The sequence below is a fragment of the Lepisma saccharinum genome, chromosome 13, assembly GCF_977018435.1.
Source record: "Lepisma saccharinum chromosome 13, izLepSacc3.1, whole genome shotgun sequence".
NCBI lineage: Eukaryota > Metazoa > Arthropoda > Insecta > Zygentoma > Lepismatidae > Lepisma > Lepisma saccharinum.
In genome coordinates this window covers 75281754-75309490 of record NC_139241.1, presented here as the reverse complement: position 1 = coordinate 75309490, position 27737 = coordinate 75281754, and the positions used below count along the sequence as shown (strand labels likewise).

Sequence of the window (27737 nt, the reverse complement as noted above, 5' to 3'; positions counted from 1 at the left end):
ACAAGCCATTCACAGATAGCCCCACAAACCATTCTAATAGCCCCACAAACCATGCACGCAAGGTTAGATTAGGCAAACACAGTTAAAATTGTCATATTCTGGCAAAACAATGGCGAGTTTGGAAACACTGACACGCGTTTACGTCATAGAACTAACGGAACATTTGGTTCACGTAGTCGAATGTAATGGAGGCAAGAGCGTTTGTGCATCGGAGAGACATTAATGTCGAAAAATACATGATTTACCAGCCGAATAAGTTGAACGAAGGGAGAAAACACTTCCACGAGCTCTCAAAAGTCTACAGAAACTCAGTTCCGTAAGTAGTTTCTCCTGTAAATTTGAAGAAATGTGTTTTCCATATACCATACTGTTCTTTTATGCTATGAGAGCTTTAAGAATTGAAACAAAAAGGCCCAACAAGGTACTGACAACCTCTGCACCAGCGAATGTTAAAAGCACCAGACCTTAAAGACACATTAGATGTAAAAAAATTTATTAAATGTTGTCGATCGGCTGAGCACCTCTCACTCGTTTATTTCGTCACTTTTTATATTCATACTTACCTATTGTGCATTGCGAAACATACTTTAAGGTAACATTTTGCTTTTCTGATTTTTTTCTGAGCAAAATAATGTCAATAACAGTAATTATTGTTCGTCCTTTTCTCGCTTCCTTAAGACACAATATGGCGGGTATAGCTTCAGTAGTATCAGTGGGTATACAGTGTTTCCAACTTTCTTAACCGAAAAATGCCCCATGGACCATTCACGCATAGCCCCAAAAAACATTCCCGGATAGCCCCACAAACCATTCATGATAAAGTTCGGTTAGGTTAGGCAAACATAGTTAAAATTTTGGGTCATAGTAATATCGAGAATGTATTTTTCGTTTTTTCATCTTCTTGCAAAACAACCACGTTGTTGGAAACACTGACAGGAGATTATGTCATCATCATCCGGTTCACGTACACCAAGAAGGAACAGCAACGGCAATTGTCCGCCGGAGAGATATTTTTCGTGAAAAACACATGATTTACCGCTCCAGCAGGTTCTACAATGACAGAAAATATCTCAACGAAGTATCCAAATGCTAGAAAAACTCATTTCAGTAAGTACGTTCTTGTGTAAAAATGAAGAAATCCTTTATTCCGATTGACAACTTTTACCGAAAATTTAATGAAAATAGTCATGGACAATGTACCGAGCAATACTTGTGTATCCCACTGTACTCTCTTGAGAATTATGTCTATATTTAATCTGTGTACTTAGATATTTTGGTAAGAATGAAGAATACAGAGAATGTCTCCAATTTCTTTCCTACTTCTTATACTCACTAAATATGCATACAGTCCTGGTAACGTATCTGGAGTTGAGATTTGGGGGGCATGTGAAAAAATTGTACACTTACGTCTATATATGTTGAAAATGACATTCTTCATTACCGCGATCATTCTCCATACAGAAACATAGGAACCATGTTTGATGATATGAACAAGTGACGTTGGGCATTCGTTGCGCTGTGTACAGTGTTGCTACACTGTTCCTTCGTTACTTGCAGATCATTAATTGTTGCTTCGTTACTTGAATGAGGTAGAAGAGCATGTGGAATGCGGACTTCGATTAGAGGTAAGTTTGTCAACGGTGTTTGAGCATTCTTCTACAAAAATGGCATCTTGCGCAGTGAGAAGCTAGTGCTCCACAAGCCATTCATGGATAGCCCCACGAACCATTTACGGTTAGGTTAGGTTAGGCAAGCTTAGTTAAAATTTTGTCCCTAAAACAATGTGATACAGCTGTAAAAAAGAAATCCACTTATATCGGCTTTCTTCCCTATTTCCACACGTGACTCCTGCATTTTAACAACAGATTCATGATTAGAAGGCCAAATTTAGTTAGTATACCTACAATTTTCAAAATTGGAAACATTCTCTATATTCTTCATTCGCTTCGCTATTTTATATAACAAAATTTGAGAGTGCAAAAACCACAAATAACCAAGATATGAGATTCCAAAGTATGGCCCGCGTAAGTAAAGAGTCTCATATCCCAAACTCTTTCACAGTTTAGTAAAAAAGAAATTAAGAAGTTCGTTTGTACACCCCAGAAGCTAACAAGGAACACATTCGAATGTTAACTTCCAACCCTTTGAAAAATATGCATTTTCTGCTTTGTAGTTACAGGGTGAAATAATAATAATAATATTTTATTGTCATTAAGCTTGTACAGCAGTAGACAATGTCAAGAACAAAATCCATGTGAAATATATTATAAAATAATATAAATTTATAACCCCTTTTATGTTTAAGTTGCACTAAAATACAATACTTTTAATTTCAAGAAATTCTTGAGTTGAGTACAATGGTGTAGCAACTAACCAGGCATACAGTTTATGTTTAAATACATTCATAGGCATATTTGTCACATCAAGAGGTAGCTTATTAAATAGTCTTAATCCTAGAGCTTCATAACTATTCTGGGATTTTGAGAGTTTATGATAGGGTATATTTATACGCCTGCTGTTTCTTGTAGTATAGGAATGTACATCTGGTCTACTTTGTAGTTGTGGCAAATTTTTCTTTAGATACAAAAGCACAGTGTAAATATATAGATTTGTCACAGTCAAAAATTTTAACTTAATGAACAGTGGCTTACAATGAACTAATTTGTGTGAGTTTGTAATTATTCTCACAGCTTTTTCTGCAGTATTAAAATTTCTTGTACATAACTGCAGTTCTCCCGAAGTAAAATTCCATATGAAATAATGCTTTGAAAGAAAGCAAAGTAAGCTGATCTTACGTAATCTTCAGGTACATGACTGTTTAGATTCCTTAACAAATATATAACCCTGGAGAGCTTGGCAGTTGTGTATTTAGTATGTGGCTCCCATGATAATTTATTATCAATGACAATACCTAGAAAGTTCACTTTGTCTGAGCTATTATCGATCGGGATGTCTCTAAGACTGAAAAACATATGATGGGTTTTACTTTCATTCATCAAAAAAACATGAAGAAGATTGTTACAGGGTATTATCAGTAATGGCTTTAAGAGTGTTAAAGTCAGAGCTGGCATTAAAGAAGGTAGTATCATCTGCATACAGTATTGTGTGAGCAGTGACTCAAAATGTTAAATCATTCATCATGAGAAGCAAACCCTCTACTATGTTGATGACTGAGGCCCACCTAAAAGCTTACTTGTCTCTACCCCCCCCCTCCCCCTCCCACTGCGGGGTTTTGCAGTTTGTAGAACCGGTACTGGTGCCGTGAAAGGAAAAAGTTCGGGATCCCATGACCTACAGTATGAGGTACAGCCTCTACACCATACTTAAAATCTATTCCTTTTCGACACTAGTGTTGGGCAATATGTCGTCCAGATGATAAGTATATCGTGATATTTTAAAAAAAAATATCGTCCGGCCAATATCAACTAGACAATATATCATCACAATATTTTGGTGATATATATCGTGTCGGTGATCTATCGTCATGATATTTGGTGATACAATCGTGGAGACGATATATTGCCAATATCGTGATACGAAAAGAATATCATATCGTATTGTGTGACGATATATTGTGATATCAAATTTCCGATATCTTCCATCCTAGTCAACACTTAGGATTAGCACATTGACTGCCATGAGACCCAGAAGTGGGTCTCAAGTATCGTCATTCATGAAGCTGTGATACCCACTTGTGTCTCACCTCAGCAATTGTTTCAGGCCGCGATACCCCTATATGGGTTTCACGTGTCATTTGCTTACATTATCAAAGATATTGTTTTGGCTCCAGAATGTTACACTATACTCGTGTATAAAGCAATCGGCGATTACAACAATGGTGTACAAATGTCCGTAACATTGTAGTAATAAACCTAGTGTTCTGTGATTATTTATGATGACTTTATTTTGTTGGTTTTCAATACAACAATCGATGCATTTTTTAATGCATCCTTGTTTGACATTTGGTGTATTTCAGGCAAGAATTAAACAAAGAAGGAGAAGAAGAAATTAAGACTATATTCAGTGTGATTGAACGTGTAGATTGCATTTCATGCAATATTTTATGGAAGAAGCACTTCTGTTGTGTTATGTTCTGTTGACGATGTATGAACAAGAAACAGAAAATATTCATCCAATACTGGAAGTGCTTGATAGTTCAAGTGAGTGAAGTTCGTTATTTGAACAAACAAAGTCATTTACAAAGAAAAAGTGGCCCTCTGATCAAAATTCTCTTCTCCAGGCCACGATACCCAAAACTGAGTCTGAAATTTATATTGAATTTTCAACGGTTTTTGGATTGTTTTGAAATTTCTTGAGTTTCACATATCTAATGACACCAACTTGATCCATTTTCACAAATTGCTTTTACTTGGCCCCACAGTGTCATTCAGACAATCTGGCCTTGGCAGTCAACGTGTTAAAGAGTAAAATTAATTAAATTAGTTGTGGACAATTTTCTGAGCACTACTTGTACATCCCACTGCATCTCATTGTACCTCTGCCCTTAATTTATATTTTTAATATTTTTACTTGCAGAAACTCAGGATAATGCAACTACATTCAATATAGAAGAAAGTGGGGAATCTGAAACAGATTCTCCTAGTTCCAACTCCACTGGTGGTGCCTTTGTTAGGTTACAAGGCAAGCGCCCATGTGCAGATGTCGGGGATTCTGTAAAAAGTGGGTATACATTGAAAATCATGGTGTTATAAATGTGAGTGATACATAGGACCCAGAATTTTATGTAATTACTTATTCTTTTCCTTTGTGTGTAGTCAAGCAAGAATTACAAATTTCTTTGAATTACAATTTTACGAACCACATGTGTGAATTTTATGTTACATATTTTGAGGTTTATTACATATTTTTACATAAAATGTGGTATTTAGGCCATATTTCTAGTCTTTCATTGAGTAAGAAGCTATATTTGTGGGACTACCAACCTTTGATTTCTCCGAAAATAAAAAATATCTCAAACTGCATTTAGTGGTTCACTGTGCATCACATTGATATGCACTGAAGTTGAAGCACTTTTTAATTATTTTAACCTGTCATTTCCCACTGTCACCAAAAGGTGCATTAATTTCAAAATATCATTAAAAATACAAGTTATAACTATAACAAGTTGGTACAAGTTACACACCTGAACAATATAACATGGAAGATTTGATTTCGTGTTGGCATATAATTACTTAGTTTATTTATTATCATGAAAACAAAGATATGAAGCTATAATTTATTTATTGTCGTCTATATAAAAAGAGGTATGTAATTGACAATAAATATTTTATATTGTAAGGCAACCATACTGACCATTATCCATGTGTATCTGGGAGCAACCCTGGGGAGAATTGCAGCCGGAGAGTGGTGTTGATCACATCACTTTCAACATAGCCAAGATCGAGAACGTGTGTAGCCCTACCCATCACATCCCATAAATGTGCCTTCATGGCATGGTGCTGTGTGCACGAGGAACTTTTTATATTGGTGCCACAATATCAATAAAGTACTGAGAAGTTTGAAAAATTTTAGCAATAATGCCCAGTGTCACTTGTATGTGACACGTAAATTTTATCGGAACTATTGTATCAATTACAAAAAAATCCATGTCCATCAAATATTATCATTATTATATAGATTAAAAAACTAAAGTCGAAAAAAATTATGGTTCATAAAGAAATGGGAATTCTCGGGTTAAGAAATAATGTATTGCTGCTACATGAATTTTTTTCCCCCTTACAAACCATTTTGTTCTTTCAATGAGAATATTCTATATTGTACATATCTGAATTCATCTGTTGCGGTAAAACATTTCTGGCCACACACCACCCCTTTGAGCATCTCATTGAAATATGGAAGTAGTTCGTGTTTAGGGCAAGAGTAAGCAAGAAATTGGCTCATTGTTACTACTTTTAAGAAAATTAATAAATAGTGAGACCTGTCACAGACCAAGTAGCCTTGATATCTTGGAGAAAAATGTTGATGCATCATGAAATGTTATGCTTGGAATTTGGGGAAAAAAAACTGGAATTTAGAATTATTAATGGATTTTGTTTTCATTACTAATTGTTCATCATAATGTATACTTTTTGTTGGTAGTGCTGTAGGTGCTTAGTTATTGATTTATAATGTATGTGCATTATTTATAGAAAAGAAGAAACATAAAAAAGACGATAAACAAGAGCAGGTCGATGTGACAAATGAAGAGGCTGATGAACAACAAATAGGACTTTCAAATTTTGAAGAAATAAAAGAAGAGTCAGAAGATGAAGTAAAGGAAGAGTCAGAAGATGAAGAAGTCAAGGATGAGTCAGAAGATGAAGAAGCCAAGGAAGAGTCAGAAGATGAAGAAGTCAAAGAAGAGTTAGAAGACGAAGAAGTCAAAGAAGAGTCAGAAGACGAAGACTCAAAGGATCAGACCGCAAACTGTAAGTTTTGCTTTTAGTTAAAACTTGACCATTATAATAATGTTTTGGGGACACTGTAGTAAATACACAGGAGCAAGTTAACATTTCTCCACATAACTTACTTATAATGTTTCTATTAATTTTCGTGGTCCTTACCACCATCCATATGGGAACTTGTTGTTTCACTGCTTGATTACTCTCCAATGAGAACTGGAGAAACGTAATTACTGCATGTGATTGGCGAGTTCGAAATGGATGGATGTATTGAAATGTGTACTCAGTGTGCACATCCACATCATAGAAGGTTATTTTCTTGGTGGAATGGGTCCAAGTGAACTTAATGGAACTGAAGTGGTTGAGTTGGTCTAAGAACATGGATAGGAATGGTGCTCCATGTGTCCGGTGCATGAAAGTGTCATCGATGAAACTGAGACAGAGGAGGGGTTTTAAGGGTAGGTGTTATGACCATCTTATTGTAAGATGTTTATGGTTATTTAATTATAGAAGCATTTTCTTAATGGATTACAACTAATTGTAGATTTTACAAAATATACAGAAGGGCTATTTTAATATGAGGTTTATTTGACATTTTGCCTTATAGGCTTTGGAGAACACAAATCGTTTTCAATAAGAAATATAAACCCCAAACAAGTTTTGGTTTATAACTTTTTAATGACTTGTTCCCAGACTGGGATTACTTTCAGCCACTCTAGGAGACAGTAAACACTTACCACAAATAAGTTATTACTATATTTTGAAGTCTAGTCGCATGTTTACAAAGAAACAATTGCCAAAAGTGTCAGACAAGCAGTGCAAGTAACAAAATAGATATGCAGATGATTCTGTTTTTCTATCTCGCCTTTTAAAAAATAAGTGTTGCTAAGTTTGTCTCTTATTTTATTTCAGTGCCTAGCTCCAGTGTCAGTAATAAGTTTCTCACTGACATGAAATTTTCGTCGCTGAAAGGAGAGGTGTGCGAGAACACGCTGAAAGCTGTGGCTGAAATGGGGTTTGAGAAACTCACGCAAATCCAAGCGCAGGCCATTCCACTGCTTCTCGAGGGGCGGGACCTTGTAGGAACAGCAAGGATTGGTTCTGGGAAAACAGTGGCCTTCCTTATTCCAATCATTGAACTCCTTTACAAACTCGAGTTCAAGCCTCGATACGGTAAGGCATTGGTGCCGTGATAATGTTTATGTGTGTGCATGTTTTCCATCTTAACTATTGGTACCAATATCAGTCTATTGGTACTAATATCAGCAGTTCAAATGTAATCACCGATACTTTTGCAGAGTTGCAGTATCTCTTAGGAGACTGCAAAAATGACATGCAACAATTTCATGGAGTCTAATTATCCTGGAAATTAGGCAAAATTCAAAATATTCATTTAATCTGAACCAGAATGTATGAAATATATTTTCTGATAAAATGAGAATCATTTTTTAAGTTTGGCTTAGTCGATGCCACTGCCAATATTCTTGATGATGATACAGTGGAACCCTGAGTTTACGTTTTCCCGCATTATACATGCAATCTTGATGGTCCTAACATACCACAATGTTGTAAACAATTTTCTCGATTTTACGTTTTCCCTGCAAGTTTTTTTCAGCTTGGTCCCCTGAAAAACGTAAAATAGAGGTTCCACTGTATTGGGACATTTTGGTAGTCATAGTATTCCAGAATACAGCGGAACTCACCATAACAATCAAATCACAGAATATTAACTAGGGCCAAGCTGGTTTCAGTGTCAATGTGTTCATATCGACAACATATTTATAAATTCGGAGAAACTAGTACTCCCTTTATCCACGAAACTGTTTTTTTTCTTCTTTGTTAAGGAAAAAGACAGTTTTGTGGATAAAGTGAGTACTAGTTTCTACGTATTTATCTACTACCGCATGTCTCTTCTCCCAATTATGAACATATATTTTTGATGAATAAAAGTTCAAGAATTTGGTACAAGAAGTAGGTGCACTTTGGGATCAAATGTGGTATATAAAATGGCATGCCGGTTTTAAAATTATGAATGAAACAATAAATTTGATTTAAAATCTGCACTTATTACATAAAGTAATTATTTCCCTTCTAACAGCACATGTATGTACTTAAGAGATTAAAAACTTTGATCTGTGTGAAGAAGTCTATTTTTCTTCTCCAATATTTACAGCAGAATTGATCAGTTTTCTGTGAATTGCATTACACACAGGATAATTCTACTTCAGAAAGTGTCGCATTTGTAACTAAAGTCTAAATTTCATGTTTAAGAGTTTATTTAGCAGTTTGCAGTTCATTTCTCATTATTTCATGACAAAACATGTTAGAAGAATGCATCTCAAATCTTTCAAAACATGAAAAATGAACATTGCAGTCTGTGTGTTATTTCACATTTTGCATTTTCTTCAAAAACGTAATATGTATACCTCTACTGATGAGTAGAGGCATGCAAATTTCGATTTTGACGAAAACACGAAATATGAAATAACATGCTGTAATGTTCATTTTTCATGTTTCTGAAAGGTGTGAGGTGCATTTTTCTACCCAGTTTTCTCACGAAATAATGATAAATGAACTGCAAAACTCAAAATATACTCTTAAACACGAAATTTACCGTTTATATACCGACGCAACACCTTCTGAAGTATCCTCTGAGTTATGCAATTCACGAAAAATTGATTAATTCTGCTGTAAATATTTGAGAAGCAAAAATGGACCCCTTTATACAGGAATAAACTTAATATTCTGGTAACGACATAAATGTGCTATTAGAAGGGGTAAGTTTATTTTGTGTAATAAGTGCAGTTTTTAAATCAAATTTAGGATTATATTCACCAATTTTAAAACCAAAATGTCATTTTATATAGCACTTTTGAGTTGATTAGTCACCGCTATAACACCGAAATTTTATTTTATTTACCGCTTTTGAACCAGAAATCGACTGTTTTTGTACCGAAATTTTGATTTTTTTATTTACCAAAAATATGTGCCCCTACTGATGAGGCATGTAAAAATTTCTACTTTACACAATATTGCCTAAGAACAACTTTTTGGATGTTTCTTGTCTATTCCAGCTTTCCTTTGTTACTTTGGCTCCTACTGCTGTACTGTAGACGGTAATGTCTTATTTTGTGAACACTCCTAACCATCATTCATCATCATTGTCACAGTTAGTCAACAATAACAGAGGAGGGACTGTGCAACTGATGACAAAAAATAATAATAAGTTCATATTCACTGCCTATTTTTGTCATATTTGTAAAACTTACATAATGCCTTTTTAAAATCATTTTGGTACAAGTTTTTGTGCCTGTAAATCTACTGCCTAGCAATAATCATAAATGACATTTTTACACATACTTTTTTATTCTTATTTACTGACAGGTACTGGCTGTATTATAATATCCCCAACTAGAGAAATGTCGATGCAGACCTTCGGAGTTCTGAATGAAGTTATGGCACATCATCGTTTCTCACGTGGACTCATATTGGAAGGAGCGAACAGAAAAACAGAGCTTAAGAGATTGTCAAAAGGTACTTGTTTTCAGTCAATTTGCATATCATTTTTAGAAAATTGCCTGCTGCTGTCATTAAAACACACATGAAAATTCTTGTAATATGTATACTTCTTTTTCCAAAGAATCCAAAGAATGGTAAAAATGAAGAAAATAGAAGTTTTTTTTTACCAGAGCATGGTCTAAGTTGTAGGAATTTTAGTGTGTTATTCAATAAGTCCTTTCAGCTGCAACTTACTCCAGGATGGTTGTCATGTTGGTAACATGCCCTATCTTAGTCTCGTCTTCTACCCTGAAGATGGGTGTGACATTAGAGAGATGTAAAAGTAAAAAAAAAAGTCAAGTGTTCCACTGTGCTTAGCACCATGCTATGAAGGCATATAGGGGGTGTGGGGCTAACGCCCCACACTTTCTTGATCCGGTCGTGAGTGGGGATGATGTGATCAGCATCACGCCCCTGACTGCCTTTACCCCCCCCCCCAAGGGTTTCCCCCAGGTACTCATGTTATTCGACACTGGGTGGGCACCGGGGCCGCTTCCAACGTTAGAAAAGTTCCCGGATTTGAACCGGCCGGGGATCGAACCCGGGACCTTTAGCATGGTAGTCAGACACGTTACTGACTGAGCCACCGTGGCCATTAGAGAGATGGGTGTGACATTAGCTCCAAAGCTCGGAGTCCTTTCCAATGCTCCTTATCTCGAGTGAAAATGTGTTCATCATTCATCAGCACAAAAGCTTTAAAACTTATTTCAAATAATAACGACAACCCGTGGCAATACAGCCTGTGAGAGTAATTGCCTACATACCGACTGCTGACCTTTCTACCACCAGAGTTTGGAGATCATCCAGTTACGGGGGTGACAACCCCCGTGTTTTCTATGATCTGGTTACAACACTCATTCGTAGCTCCCCCAATTTCCTTACAATGGTGGCTGGCCCCTGTGGCGGAGTGGCTAGCACATCGTGCTACGGTCCTGGGTTTGAATCCTGGTCTGGTCATGGATATTTGTGAGTGTCCATTCATCAATTTCATCCCCATCTTCCCAAATTAGCCAAAAGCAGCACAAAAAGCGAGGTAAAATAAAGCAAATCAATCAATCAATCCTTACAGTGGTGCGTGGCCACCGGCTCCATATGCAGGCCAAAATCTCAAGAGAAAAGAAAAGTTGTTAGGTTTCCCGCAGGAGACTTGAACCTGTGCACATCCTGTACCAGGAGCCCAGAGCCTGTCCCTTAAACAATACGGCCACGGCACTAACTTAAAATACTTTTTCTATATTTCGCATAAGAATGTTTGATTCATGTTTACATGCTATGGAGCATCCTGTAAACATCCACCTCCCCCATCACACACACAAAAAATAGATTATTTGACTAGCAAAATATGGTATTGGGAACTGCCTCAAAACTGTGGCAGCAACTCAATAAAGGTTTATCACAAATGGAAAGAAAGGCCAAAAATTTGTAAATTTTTTTAACTCCAGCCTCATTGCTACAAAATGCAGAGTGAGCATTTCTATATTATTGTAATACGAGGGCAGATTGAAAAGTTCGTGGCCTGAGTAGGAAGGAAGCTTTTAATTTTAAGTTTCATACATTAGTTGCATAGCTATATCCTTTGGTAGTCGCTGTGTAAAATTTCATTTCATTTCATTGCTCTATTGTTTCAGGTGAGGACTTTTAGTGGGCAGAAGTGACGGAAATTTGTGACATGGAGAAAATAGAGCATCGCGCTGGCATTAAGTACCTGCATAAAAAAGGCTTAACACCACAGCAAATTCATACGGACATGGTAGAGACGCTTGGAGAATCCGCGCCCTCGTATTCCATGGTCAAAAAGTGGGTGGCTGAATTTAAGCGTGGAAGAAACAGCATTGAAGATGACCCCCGCAGTGGCAGGCCTGCAACGTCGACAACAGAAAATGTCAATAAAATTTGTGACCTGATTTTGAGTGACCGCAGAATCAAAATCCGTGAGATAGCTGAGACTGTGGGTATTTCCTATGAGCGAGCACAAAACATTATCGTGAACGATTTAGGGTTTTCTAAGGTGTCTGCGAGATGGGTACCCAAGTTGCTTTCAGTTGAACACAAACGCACTCGACTCACCCTTTCCCGTGATTGTTTGGAACTGTTTGAAAGTGATCCGGAGGAGTTTATTGGCATATTTGTGACTATGGACGAGACATGGGTGCACCATCATACACCGGAATCAAAACAACAATCAAAGCAACGGAAACGACAAGGATCTCCTACCCCAAAGAAAGCCAAACAGGTTTTGTCGGCAAACAAGGTTATGGGATCAATATTCTGGGATGCTAGGGGCGTTATCTTAATCGATTTCTTGGAAAAAGGAAAGACTATCAATTCTGAATACTACTGCACCCTGCTGCGACGTTTACGCGAGGAAATTAAAATTAAGAGGCCAGGAATGGTGCGAAGAAAGGTGTTGTTTCACCAGGATAATGCGCGCGTTCACACGTCCCTTGCATCCATGGCAGAAATTCATTCGTGTGGGTTCGAGCTATTGCCGCAGCCATCCTATTCACCTGATCTGGCCCCCTTGGACTTTCACCTGTTTGGAAACCTGAAAAAGTTTTTGGGTGGTCAGCGATTTTCTTCGGATGAAGAGGTGAAAAGTGCTGTACTGGGGTATTTTGCAGACCTTGAGGAATCATTTTTTAAAAGTGGTATAGCAGCGTTACCGGAGAGGTGGTGTAAATGTATCTCCCTCGAGGGGGATTACGTGGAAAAATAAAACATAACTTATCCAAATATCTTCTCATTTTCTAGGTCAGGCCACGAACTTTTCAATCCACCCTCTATATCTTATTATCTCATATATTGTACTTTCAGGTATCAACATCCTTGTTGCCACTCCAGGACAATTGTTGGATCATCTTCAGCACACACGGGATTTCTTGTTCGAAAATCTGAAGTACTTGGTGATTGACGGAGCTGATCGAATACTGGATATAGGATTTGAGGAGGAGTTGAATCGGATCATCCACTTACTTCCTAGTAAGTTTCTGTTACTGAATTCTATTGGTGTAATAGTTCTTTCAGGTCCAAAGCCTGTCAACCAAGTTCAATGCAGTGTATTTCATCTTTTTGAATGAGCACACACGTGATGTACTACATGGAAATTGCAGCAAAAAAATGTTGACAGGGCCAGGAACCAAAGCTAGGCCTCTGGCATATTATGGAGAGAAGAAGAAGAAAAAACACCCTGAAATTTTCACTGCCAGGTGGAATATGGTTCTGAAATAACAACAACCAGAAGTTGGACATGTAAAACTTTATTTTTAATTTATGTCAGTACAGCAGTGTTCAACATGCACACTATTAGTGTGAATGACTTGGAAGCTTAAGACAGCATGATTAATGGTCACATGAATAGTTTCCTAGATTTCAGCTCCATATTTCCACCTGGTGGTGAAAGCTTGAACTATTTTTTTGCAACCATTTTTCTGTAAAATGTTTTCCTACATGAGGGTATTCTTCTTTCATTTCCTTAAGTTTTCTTCCTCCTTTCTTGTCAACTCCAGCCACATCTTCCCACAGTTTTCTTCTTCTTCTCTCCAACTTTGTCAAGCAACTCTTCAAAGTCTAGTGTTTAGGTTTAAATTTCTTTGTTCTTTTTGCAGAGCAACGTCAAACAGTGCTCTTCAGTGCAACCCAGACAGACAAAACACAAGCTCTAACTAAGTTGGCCTTGAAGAGAGATGCACTTCATGTAGGTGTCCATGACCATCGTAGCACATCAGCACTTTCCAGCCTAAATAGCGCAGCAGGTACATTTGAAGTCTTTGTGCATGGATTAGATCCTTGTTAGAGTTGATATGATGGATCGGTATTGGGAGTATTGGTTGGAATTTAATCACAAATACTAGGGGATACTTTTCAATACTCTGGGTATCTGTCAGGGATCACACATGACGATTTTGTGGAATCTGAGGGGCATTCCATGACAATGTGCCTGTGATTCTCTATTTTTAAAATTAAATGCAATGCAAATCTTTTGAGTCAATTGAATTCAAGCATTATATATAATTTAGTTAGTTGTACAGTCACGGACACTTCTGGGTTTTAACAATTCCATTCACTTTAAATAGAATCGTTACAACCCAGAAGTGTCCATAACCGTACAAGGTATTTTAATTACAGAGAAACTTAGAACTCTCGTTTTCTGCAAGCTGTTTTTAATTTGCTCTATTAATTTTGGTGGCCACTGCCATTTTAACTTATTGCAAACTAAAGACAGCTTTCTAAGTTTCTCTAATTATTTACTACTGCATCTGTCATTTCCCAAAATGCATAAGGTGTTTTATTTTATATATTATTTACTTTAACTTTTGGATTTAGCAACCTGCAGAATGTGTTTTGTTGTTGCCTTCTTGACCCTTGGCTGGATAAGTGGGATGCGGAAACGGGGAACAAGGAAAATTGAAGGATGGCACATTTTACTTTGTAACTCAATAATAACAAAAATGTCACTTACCATGTTTTACAACCGAGCCCTTCAAATGTTTTTAGACTTTTGCAAACAGCTGTTCTCTTCCACCATCTGTGAGGAAACTTTTATACATTCTGACTTTTTAATGTGTTGTGCTTGTTTTGTGCAGGTCTTTTTACAACCTTGCACTTTCAATTTTTCCCAAGGGACTTTTTAAACCCTCTATTTTAACATTTACAGTCAGAATTTTAGATAAGGGAATATTTTACCCAGATACATAGAAGGGTGCAAAATGACCTTAAGTGCCAACACACCCAAAACTTTGAATTCAATCAATTGGATTTACTTATGTATTGTGTCCCACTCGTGACAACAAGAAACAATTAATTTCTCCTTTAACTTACATTTCCCCTTCAACCTCACTAGAATATTCAAAGGTCAATTATTTCGTCTCTTTGTCTTAAATAACTGATTTTTCATGATTTGAAAATTCACAGAAATTAAGGTAAAGTTCTTATTATGTAAAGAGGAAGTATTTTACCTGTCCCACCCATGACAAAAGAAAAAGTGTTAACCAATAGCCATGAATCTGGGAAAGTATCCTAAGGGAAGTTATGGTTAATCACCAGTGTTTAGTTTCGTAATTCACTGCACAGAAACTGTAAGAAAAATGTTGCTAAACTGTTAGCAGAATAGTAACTTTAATGTCAAAGCAATATGCATTATTGTCATTGATTTTGCAACAGTATTTTGTTGCAAAAATACCGCATTATGATTTTTTAGAATCTCAACATATTTCATATATTTTTTTTAATTATGGAACTGTAATGTGTTGAAAAGTGGATTTTGTGATTGACATCCACTTTCATTTTCTAATTATCTCATGTGAAATTATAAAAAAATAAAACTAAACTGGTAGACTACAGGGTGTCTCATAAATAATTTTGCAAATTGACACAGGTGAAAGTACATGATAATAGAAGCAAAAAAGTCTCAGTAAATATGGGTCTGCAAAGGAGCCGTTTACGAGATAATCGCGAATGTGTGGTTACAAGCCACCACTGACTTCATTTTGTAAACATCATCCTAGTTGGTAAAATGCTAATAATGTGTGGGAATGTGTGGTTACAAGCTGTCATTGATTTCATTTTGTAAACACAGAGTGCTTTACGCCTTGCGCGGTTTGAGGTTTGCTCTTTGTTTACAAAACAGAACATTTCCGTATTATTGGTAGGGGCATGCATATTTTGTTTTTGACGAAAAAACTAAATTTGAAAAAACACATTGTAGTGTTAATTTTTCATATTTTTGAAAGGTGTGAGATTCATTTTGTGACCATGTTTTGTCACGAAATAATGCGAAATGAACTGCAAAAAGCGAAATTAACTCTTAAACACGAAATTTACCATTTATATACCGACGCGACACTTTCTGAAGTTTGAAGTATCCTGTGAGTTATGCAATTCCCGGAAAATTGATTAATTCTGCTGTTAATATTGGAGAAGCAAAAATGGACTCCTTTACACAGAAATAAACTTAATACTCTTATAACTACATAAATGTGCTATTAGAAGTGAAATGTTAATTCTGTGGAATAAGTGCAGTTTTTAAATCAAATTTAGGATTATATTCATAATTTTAAAACCAAAATGTCTTTTTATATACCACGTTTCATCCAATTTTTCACCGCTGTAACACCGATATTTAATTTTATTTACCGCTTTTGAACCCGAAATTGACTCAGTTTTTGTACTGAAATTTTGCTTTTTTATTTACCAAAAATATGTGCCTCTAATTATTGGTATTTTACCAACTAGGACAACATTTACAAACACTGAAGTCAGTGGCGGCTTGTAATCACACATTCGCGATTATCTCGAAAACGGCTCGTTTGCAGACCCATTTTTACTGAGATTTTTTTGCTTCTATTATCGTGCACTTTCACCTGTGTCAGTTTGCGCTATTACTTTTGAGACACCCTGTATATGTAGAATTGACGTGTAAGAAATACACCCAAATATCAACCTTCCTTCCACATAGTACACATTGAATGAAACCAGCTGATAACTTTTCAGGAGTCCAGGTATGAAAATACCTCATGTATCAGGGTTTACTGTATGTTATTTTGTTTTAATAATCGATGGCTGTATGTGATGTGTGTTGTACATATTTCAACTGGTTTTATGAGACATAAGTATTCAGAATCACTATTGTATGAGTTTAAATACATCCTGCCTATGGGCCCGACTGATTCCCACCAGTACTACAGGGTGTCTACCAGTTTGGAAAACCTGGAAATCATGAAACAGTCAAGGACTTTACTTTTTCTGGAAATTTCAGGGAAATTTACTGTTTCTGGAAAAATGAACATTTTCATACTAATGCAAACTAAAAGTAGGTTTTTGAACAAAGAGGAAAAGGTCAAGTAAGACGTTTTAAATTTGTTGTGTTCAAACTATACTTCAGTTTCATATATCGAGTATTACAAGCAGTTAACATTGAAAATTGTATCTTCAATACTGCAGTTTCATATATCGAGTATTACAAGCAGTTAACATTGAAAATTGTATCTTCAATACTGTAGGAAAAGGGGTCATGTTTTGTACTATTTAAATATTACAGGCAGTGATTTTTTGAAATTTACAACTTTCTTGTTGCAATTTTTGGGTTGTGTTTGGTAGATACTAGAAGTAATACATATATTGCTCAATTTTACTATAATTACACTGCTCTACAAAAATGAAACTTGTTGAGAGCTCTTTTGCAAATGAGAGATGATTTAACATAATTCAAGGATGAATATGCAATCCATTTTTTCCCATCATCTCAGATTTTTTCACAGATTGTAAAAATATATTCCAAATATTGATATTTAAATATGCTTTTTGCGTATGCTAGCAGCTAGATTTATCTTCCAAAGTAACGTGAATTTTCATAATAAATTCAAAATGTCTTTGGTGAAACGTGCTTAAGTCATGTCTGTTTCTACCTTTTCTCCTGGAAGCTCCAAAAAACAGATTCCCTCTTCTCTGCACCTCGTGAGTTCTCACTTACCAATGTCCAACAGTAACCCGCCATTACTGTTGTATCCAGTCCTCCTCCGTAGCCGAGCGGGTTAAGGCGTTCACTCGTCTTGAGATCGTTCGCTGCAGGACGGCGTAGGTTCGAATCCGGCTCTGGTCGGAATTTATTCGGCCTACGTATAGGGCCGGTGGCAACCCACCATCGTGAGGAAATTGGGGAGCTCCGAGTGAGTGAGCGGTAATCCGGTCGAGAAGACCTACAACGGCTGGGGGTTCGTCGGGCTGACCACCCGTCACCCCAATACTGTTCTAAGATCTCCACGCTACAACAGGTGACGGAGGAACAATGTGGGAGGGAGACCAGCAGTCGGTAGGTAAGCCAAGGCCCTCACGGGCTGTTGCGCTGCAGGTTATTACTGTTGTATCCAACGTCCCTGAAACCGGCGTTCCGTGTCACTGATATCCACACGAAACTTTGTATCGTTTTCGTCACTTAGTTCACCCACGTTAGCAGGAAAACTCTAAATATGAATGCAGGAAATGGATCATGGGTTCAGTTCCCTCTTCTATTCGTCATTCCATGTTATTGCTTTGCCTGCTACTAAGTGGAGGATCTGTATACAACAATCCTTGTGGCAGAATTTCATTTTTGGATTTCCCATGTCAAATTCATTAAGAAAACGTTCGCAGTTTCCAAACAGCAAAACCATTGACATTCCAGAACTGCCTTTTTAATGTCTGAAGTTTTTCTGAAATAATAATGTTAGCTTGAATTGTTTTTTATTATCCATAATATGACTTGACCGTATATTCTGCTACCAAAATATTTTATGCTACATGTGTACAGCATGTTGTCCCTCCCCCCCCTTTTTTAGAGGAAACTGTATGTCATACAGCATATGGATATTTTACATGTATGGTACATTCACACAGTATAACTGCAGTAATAAATTATATATTTGAATTTATAAATATTGTGAATTACTTTGAATTGTTAAAATTTGCAATTATTGGTTTCAGTTCAAAGTGGTTATCGACTCAGGCTTATCGTAAAGGTGACAGAAGTAGGTAATGACTTTCATGGCTGCATCATCAGTTCTGTACAACTTGAAATACATTTTTTTTGTATTGGTTTGATTTATAGTTGTAGGTTGCATCATGTGTCGCACAGAGAAGCGATTCCTGTTTCTGTACACATTCTTGAAGAAGAACAGGGATAAAAAAGTGATGGTGTTCTTCAGTTCCACCCTCTCGGTGAAGTTCCACGATGAATTGCTGAATTACATTGGCCTGCCTGTTATGTGTGTACATGTAAGTACTGGCTATGGCAGGAGGTGTTAGGGAGATTTCACACCGAAGCAACAAGAGCCCATTCAGTCTAACAACAGCACGAGGTGACACGATACACGGTAGTGAGAAAACTGTTCAACTCAAGCAACATGCAAGCGACAAGTGCAGCTTGCCATGCCTCTTCAGTTTGAAAGCTTGTATTGATTACTAAGGGTTCACTTCCAAGCAACGTATGTCGCTTGGGTGTGAAATCTCCCCAAAATACTTCCGTTTTGGTGCGAGATTGGTCTCCACTTAATATTTTATGAACAACTCAATATGCTGACCAAGGCAGAAATTTATCCTGTTTTGTACCTTGTTACATTTGTACTTGGTGCAGAGTATGAAGAAGAAAAGGTTGAAACGTTACGTTTAGTTTGTTTTATAATAAAATAAATTTCTGCCTTGGTCAGCATATTGAGTTTTTCATATCATGGAAACAAGGCTTAATGGTGTTATAATTAATATTTTAACATTGTAACTAAAAGCAAAATTATTTCATGCTGCAAACATTTTCTTTAAGAATGAGAGGTGCAGTTTCCTTTACGAAGCACGAAGAATTTTACCTCCTATGTGCACTGCATGTATGTTTTTATGATCAAAAGTAATATAGAAATATTGGGAACAACGTAGGGTAGAATATAATTCACTTCCATTTTTTTATGAAAAAAATTAACAGTAGAGAAATGGAAAAACTAGAGATTTGGGGCCTGACAGTCCCTCATCCCCCCTTGGGTAATCTAGGGTTAATGTAACTGAACAAAGTGAAGAAATGTTCAATAACTGGAGGTTTACGAAAAGTGCTGAACCACTGCTCTGTATGTTTCCTCGTTCTCTATATGAAATATATGGGAGACAAAACCCATTTATTAATGGTAGTAGGGTCATTCTGTACCACTTCAACTAACTCTTGACACTTTACCATGGTGTAAATTTCAATTTTTTGCATGTCTTCCATGTGGGTAATAGATTTTCTCAAAAGTTTCAATTTATGGGAGCTGATAGAAAAAAAGGGAGGGCATTCACACATAATGATAACGAGCTGAGCCGATAACAATACTTTTACTGATTCCCACCGATACTGATACCTAGAGGCACATATTTTTGGTAAATAAAAAATCAAAATTCAGTGCAAAAACAGTCAATTTCGAGTACAAAAGCAGTAAGTAAAGATATCGCTGTTTTAGCGGTGAAAAACCGGTATATAAAATGACATTTTGGTTTTAAAAAATGTGAATATAATCCCAAATTTGATTTAAAAACTGCACTTACTACACAAGATAAACATATCCCTTTTAATAGCACATTTATGTCGTTACCAGAATATTAAGTTTATTCCTGTATAAAGGGGTCCATTTTTACTTCTCAAATATTTACAGCAGAATTAATCATTTTTCCGTGAATTGCATAACTTGCAGGATAATTGTGACTTCAGAAAGTGTCGCTTCTCTAAATAAACTCTAAATTTTGTTTTTGAGTCTATTTCTCATTATTTCGTGACACAACAGGGTAGGAAAATGCACCTCACACCTTTCAGAAACATGAAAAATTAACATTACAATGTGTTGTTTCTCATTTCATGTTTTCGTCAAAAATGAAATTTGCATGCCTCTACTGATACCTGAAAATTGCAATAATTAAAATTTGTGTTAAAGAATTGATCAATATTGGTGTGGTCGAAAGCTTGGAATCTTTCCACAACTCACCTGGTCAATAGCCGGAGAGAATCTTTTCATCGTTCATTGCCAGGAAAGCTTGAAGACTTTCTTTAAAATTGACTTAGTTTATTCCGTTACCTTCTCATGTTCTAAATACAATTCTTTCTTTTATTCACTGTGTCATGTAATAGACAATAAGAGTAATCAGCAAATTAACAGTGCTTGTTAATTTCTTGCAGGCTCAACAGAAGCAGAATGAGCAAACGACTGCATTTTCCCAGTTTTGCAATGCAGTGTCTGGAATTTTACTGTGCACAGAAGTGACCAGTAGACGTTGGGACATTCCTGCTGTGGACTGGATGGTGCAATATGACCCTCCAGATGATCCTAAGGTATGCATTGTTGCCCTTAAGTTTCAACTACACGTACACTTTCCTCTTAAAGAGCCTTCCTGGCATGTGCATTCAATGAGTCTCGGTTCTAGTGCATTGCATAATGATTCTGATCCCACTTTAACTTTTTGCAGATGGGAATTTTTCACTTGTGTGCTTTTCAAACTGCTGCCATGATGTACATATGAAATTGTAGCAAGAGAACTACATAATTGTAGAGGTATGACTTCTTTTTTTTTCTCCACAAAAGAACATGACTATTACCGGAGGTGAAATTACTACATTTTACCTCTCAATAATAACAATTAAAGGAAGATGACAAATTCACATTTTACACAAAAGGTCATATTTGTCATGCCCGTGTGCCAACCACAATAGATGAAAGTGGTAATATATAGCAGTGGTATTTCCTGGGGAAAAAATTATTATATGTATAAGAAAAGCAGTGATAGAAGAGAGAGAGAGAGAGAGAGAGAGAGATAGAGAGAGAGAGAAAAGAAGAGAAGATAGAAAAAATAAAGAAAGAGAAATATAAAGAAATGTCAAACTTTGTGAACATGTTAGTTTGTTTATATTATTACATATACAGTGGATCCCTGGTTGTATATCCCGGTTTTGTATTTTCCTGCATTATACATGCAATGTTCATAATCCCAAAAGAGTAAAATGCTATAAAATTTTCCCAGATTTTACATTTTCCTGCATTTAAACTCCTTACATCTTGGTCCCCTGAAAACGTAAAATCGAGGTTCCACTGTAAAAGTAAAAAAAATATGAGCAAAAAGCAGTGGTTGAAGAGTAATACTCCATTTTATAAGTTCTATCCAATAATATTGGTAGTTAAAAATTGTGTTTGTTATTAATAGTAGCAATAAATGTATGCCTTTGTTATTCCAGTATGTCATACCTTCATATGTTTATAAATTAGAGATGTGCCGATATGAAATTTTGGCCGATACCGATAAAGTACCGATATAAAATTTACAGATACTGATAACCGATATTCTACTGATCCGATATCAAATTAGAAATTGTCCTTGAAGAACCTGAAAGGTTCATTGACCTCTTTAATAAATGTGTTTCGAGGTGACTGCAGTGCAAAAGAAGTTGAATATTTAGACATTTACTTTTTTAGAGAGTAGGGTATGGAGATTATCCAAAAAAAATACAACACAATGGCAGAATTTTGCACAAAATTATCAGATATATATTGATATATCAGATCGGTAAAATAATTGGTAATTTTACCGATAAACCAATATGCCTATATCGGCCGATACCGATAGACAGGGCTCGAAAAATCCTGGTCGCCATGGCGACTAAAAATTTCAGCCTGGCGACAGTGATCTTATGCTTAGGGGCATGCATATTTCGTTTTTGACGAAAAAACGAAATTTGAAAAAACACATTGTAGTGTTAATTTTTCATGTTTTTGAAAGGTGTGAGATGCATTTTGTGACCATGTTTTGTCACGAAATAGTGCGAAATGAACTTCAAAAAGCGAAATTAACTCTTAAACACGAAATTTACCATTTATATACCGACGCGACACTTTCTGAAGTCTGAAGTATCCTGTGAGTTATGCAATTCCCGGAAAATTGATTAATTCTGCTGTTAATATTGGAGAAGCAAAAATGGACTCCTTTACACAGAAATAAACTTAATACTCTTATAACTACATAAATGTGCTATTGGAAGTGAAATGTTAATTCTGTGGAATAAGTGTAGTTTTTAAATCAAATTTAGGATTATATTCACAATTTTAAAACCAAAATGTCTTTTTATATACCACTTTTCATCCAATTTTTCACCGCTATAACACCGATATTTCATTTTATTTACCGCTTTTGAACCCGAAATTGACTGAGTTTTTGTACCGAAATTTTGCTTTTTTATTTGCCAAAAATATGTGCCTCTACTTATGCTGTAATATGTACGAAATTTTGATGATTCTAAGTTCAAATTGCAGTACAGCGTAAGTTAGCAATTTTTTTTTATCAACGTTGTGAACATTCCATAGAGTTAGTAACAATTTCTTACCCTTTGTCCCCCAACACCCCATTTCATGCTTTCTCAAATAATTTAGCGATGTTTTGAATACCGTGATGCTCAACATCTTATACAGAGTGTTACAAAAGTCGCACAACACAAACTTTGGAAATGTATATCATGAAAACTGTAAGAGATATTTACACCGGGTTTTCTGCATTATAAAGCCTCATCCATTGAGATATTTTTCAATGCTTAAAATTATCAGTTCACTCCGTACAGAAAATTATATAAATTAATAACTGACGGAAAGCAGCATTCAATTTTTTCCAGAAATGAACTTCTAAGTGAGGAAAATATGTAAGAGATTATCGAAGGGTCATAGTTAGACATTTGATGACTGATGCCATGTCAGTCTGCCATTTGCGACCAATATTGGTCATGTGCAACATTTGATGAATTTTTGACTGGCGATTTTATGGGTTGAGTGAAAAGTGCCATTTTTGGGACATATTTCCATATGAGGCAACACTAGCAGATCGAAATATTGCCAACAGTCGCATGCAACATGTGTCTAAGTATTGGCTATACATTTACGTGAAAAATCAAGATTTTGTGCAGAAATTGGACTCTTGAGAGAATCCTAGGTTGCCCCTGGTTACATTGTTCTCTTTCCTCAATTTTACCACTACTGTGTCTGTTTTTTTAAATTCATTCAGCATGGCGTATTCATTGGAGCAATGCGTGTGCATTGCTGAAGAGTATTATACTACTCATTCTTACACTCATGTGCAAGAGTTTTTCCAATAAAAATGCCCTGCTTCTGCTGTACCTCACAAAGCAACGGTTTTACAACCAGTCAAACACAAACAAATTATCCCACAAATTGTTTAAGACTTGGTATTTATTGTTGAAAATCAGTTCTCAGATGTTTTCAGCAAATTAACAATGTATTTGAAAATAATGTAATTGCTCTTATTTAGATAGATGCTAACATAAATTTATGAACCCAGTGATAGCCTACAGGATTAGTTTAGTGCATAAAACCCAGTGTAAATATATCTTACAATTTTCATGATATACATTTTCAAAGTTTGGATTGCGTGACTTTTGAAACATACTGTAGTATGCACAGTTGGTAGTAGGTGGTTTCCTGGCACCTGATTTTCAGAGCTGGCACCTAGCTTTGAAGAAAATTTTTCGAGCACTGCCGATAGAGTACCAATTAATCGGTCCCATCCCTATTATAAATTAATAAAAAAGACCAAATTGAAATATGATGTGTAAAAAAGGTAAAGCTAAAGTTCCCTGTGCACCAGGCTGTGAGGCATACCATGAAACCTTGATTTTACGTTTTTCAGGGGATCAAGCTGGAAAAACAAAATGCGGGAAAACATAAAATCTGGTGAAATTTTATAGCATTTTGCTATGTTGGGACAATCAAGATTGAATGTATACCGTGGGAAAATGTAAAATCAGAGTTCCACTATATATAGGGGGACGTGGGGGTAGGGCCTCATTCTTCAATCTCAGCCATTTTGGAGGTGGAGATCAGCACCATTCTTGACTGCCTTTACGCCCCCAGGTACCCATTTGAAATATGTGTGCAGTTTTAATGAAATAGTGCATTAATTGATGCTATGATGTCCACTAAACGTTAATTTATGTTTTGTTACGTGATTGTTATATTGTTGCAGGAATACATCCATAGATTAGGGAGGTTACCCCAAGGAGAGAGTAGGAAGGGTGTTGGTCTGCTAATTGTGACTCCCGAGGAGCTGGAACTTCTACAGTACCTAGAAGAAAATAAGTTATGCTTCAGTGAGTATAAATGCTCATGGAACAAGCTGTTGGATATTCAAATGCAGGTAAGCGACAAATGTTTTTTTCAACACGGGGGAGTAGATGGAGTGGACTGGCACCATTGAGTTATTGGTTAGAGCACAAGATTGGTAGTAAAATCACAGAAGCATCACAGGTTCAAACCCCACCAGAAATGTGTTCGCCGAAGACTGGAGAAGAGGTGCTCCCTCAAAACTTAATGTTAGAATACAGGATGATTCAAAAGTCTCTTGACATTCTAATGAAAAAGCATCTTATTGACAAAATTGACAGTACAGATGAAAAGCACTCTGGAACAGAAGACAAACTCGTACATTTTAATGTTGTGGCCCTGTAGGTCTAGGTATAGCACCCACCTCTCTTGCGTAGACCGGAACACATGCACCAACATAGCTGGTGTAATCTCCTCTGTTGCTGCAGATATTCGCTGTGTCAGTTTCTCTATGGTGTTTATCTTTACTTGGTGCACACTAGACTTAATGAAATTGCAGACAAAAAAGTCTAGGGGAATCAGGTCTGGAGACTGAGCTGCCCAAAGACTTGGTGAGCCACGGCCGATCCACCTATCGGGGAAGATGTCAGCGAGGTAGTCCTGAACAATTCTGGCGAAATGAGGTGGTGCAGCATCTTGCTGGAAAACAACAGTGTATTTTTATCCCATCCTGAAAACGACTCATTAGTGATATAAGGAAGATGTCAAGAGAATTTTCAATCACCCTGCAAGTAGAGTTTAAATAGCACTAGGAAATGGAAAATGGAGAAAAATCCAAAAATGCGCAAGAAACAGGGAAATTTGATGTCATAACATTAATGCACTATACAATTGTTTTTGCTGACCCACATTTGCAAGTTATACTTTCAGTTAACGGTGAAGACTCAAGGTAAAGCAAATTTTGTAAATTTAATGCCTAATAAAAAGGAAATAAATTAAATACATAGTACAAGATTTATGCACCGCAAATAAACATTAAAGCTTTTGTGACATGCACCCAAAAAGTGTTCACAAATGCCTAATTTGAAGCTAAATTTGCCTCCGCAGCACCTAAAATCATCTATACACTTTCGTAGATTGAAATCTCAGTGAGGAACGTCACTGCTCTTAAATCCATTCCAAATCTGGGCCTGGACATAATTAACAAAAGATTTAAGCAGTGTGTGTGTGTGTGTAATGCAGTGAAAGTGATGGGAATTTTAGTAAATAAATTGCTAGTGTAGAGGATCATGAGAAAAATAGTACAGTCAAATCTGGGTAGAACTGTCAGTGTACACTCCAATTCCTTGCAAAAAAATACTCAAGTGGAATAGCCTTTTTGTTTAGATGTTAATTCATTATACAATATCTTTCATACATGTTCTTAATATATTGTTCTGAGGGTATATTAATTTTCTGATCTCTTCATTTCAGGTGGAAAAAGTCGTAAGAAAGAACTATTCCATTCACATGTCTGCTAGGGATGCATACAGGTCATATATCCTTGCATATGCTTCTCATCCCTGGAAGGATGTATTCAATGTTGAAAAACTGGATTTGGCAAAAGTGGCAAGGACATTTGGACTGGAAGTGCCTCCATTAGTTGAAATAAGTATCCTTTATTTGGAAAATGTTGCAATATATTTATACTTTTCTGAGAGTACTTCTGTACTAATCCCAACACGTTACCGGGTCATTTTCTGACCATCAACTAAAGGCATTGGCAAAGACGAAGAATGTTAACTCCACCTCACTCTTTTCGATGAATAAGTATTTCAAATCTTCTCGTAGCAATGAATTCTCAGCATTGTTAATATAATTGAAATATGCATACCGTTGATAATTCTATATCTTTTTTCCTTAGTTGGTTCACTTATTAAGGAGGACAATGAACCATATGGAATTTTATGTGAGTACCGGCCAAAAGTTTCATACTGGTTCATCCCTACTCCCCAACCCCTTGTTTTTAATACGTTCCCTGCCAGGGTGATTTCACAAATTCCTTCCTCCTGTGCCAAAGTGGTTATTGGACTTTATTTCTCAAATTTTGCTTTTTTCACTGTAAAAAATAGGGCAGCCAAAATACTTTTATGTGCACTTGACTACCCATGCCTTGTCGGGCATGCCTTATATGCAGCATTGTTATGTTACTCGTGACCGACGGCACACTAGGAAAACAAAGTGCAAGCCACATGTTTAGGTCATTATGACTGACGCGGCAGAGAACATGTTAACAATTTCATACGTTTTGTCTTCATCATGCTTTCTGTCGACCCCGTCCTCTCCCCCTGGAAATTGAAATTGTTCATTTCTAGTTGTAAAAAAAAGGTAACAGAAATAAAATCCAATTAGCCAACATTAGAACAAAGTAAACACTGTGTTCGATCGAAAAACGTTGAGTGTAACATTCAGGATCCAGGTAAATTTGTCATATTCTACCATTTAAACCAAAGAATAAATTGTTTCACAAATTTCAAAATTCCATAAATTTGAGAAGTCGCACAACATCAACTTCATGAGTAAAATTCCCCCTAACTTGTAAACCATTTTCTTTAACAAGGCTTGTAAAAGATCACAAAATATACTGTAGAACTTCAATTTTACATTTTTAGGGGACCATGTTGAAAGAACTTCAAATGTGGGAAAATGTAAAATCCATGAAAATTTTATAGCATTTTGTTCATTGGGACCATGAAAATTGAATGTATAATGCGGGAAAATATAAAACTGGGGTTCCACTGTAATAACTATGCATTTCAGTACAGTAACAGAATAAAAGAAATACCGTATGTATACGTGTATAATGCGCACCCTGGTTTTTGATGGGGAAAAGTGACAAACAATTATATCTCGTATATAAGGCACAGTACAATCCAGGTTCAACAAATGACTTTCTTAGTTGTAGGTTGTAAAGCTGTTGCTATGCCAGTCAAGAGTGAATGACATCATACCTATTCAATGAGTCACCTGTTGCTATGTGGACCAAGAGGAGAATATCCTCTTGTGTGAACAATAAGCCACCAACCCATGCCAGCTCCACTGTGTTTAGCAACCCAAAGATTTCACTCTTTCACCACCTTATTTATTCTGTAATAGTAGAAAGCAAGATCAAAATTACCTTATTGATTTGCAATACTGAACAATTATTTTCTATTATTTC

The 27737-nt window shown here is 36.3% G+C and overlaps 1 protein-coding gene across 1 annotated transcript in view; it reads left to right on the top strand.

Annotated features, from left to right (window-relative positions):
- LOC145997429 (uncharacterized) overlaps positions 1-27737 on the top strand; it is a 31247-nt gene that overhangs the window by 1512 nt on the left and 1998 nt on the right. The window contains exons 2-11 of the mRNA XM_083134457.1: positions 4537-4680; positions 6150-6428; positions 7314-7574; positions 9786-9935; positions 12774-12938; positions 13565-13711; positions 18541-18707; positions 20623-20775; positions 24462-24632; positions 26012-26189. Of these exons, the coding sequence (XP_082990583.1) occupies positions 4537-4680; positions 6150-6428; positions 7314-7574; positions 9786-9935; positions 12774-12938; positions 13565-13711; positions 18541-18707; positions 20623-20775; positions 24462-24632; positions 26012-26189 (1815 nt within the window). The remainder of the gene's footprint in view (positions 1-4536; positions 4681-6149; positions 6429-7313; positions 7575-9785; positions 9936-12773; positions 12939-13564; positions 13712-18540; positions 18708-20622; positions 20776-24461; positions 24633-26011; positions 26190-27737) is intronic.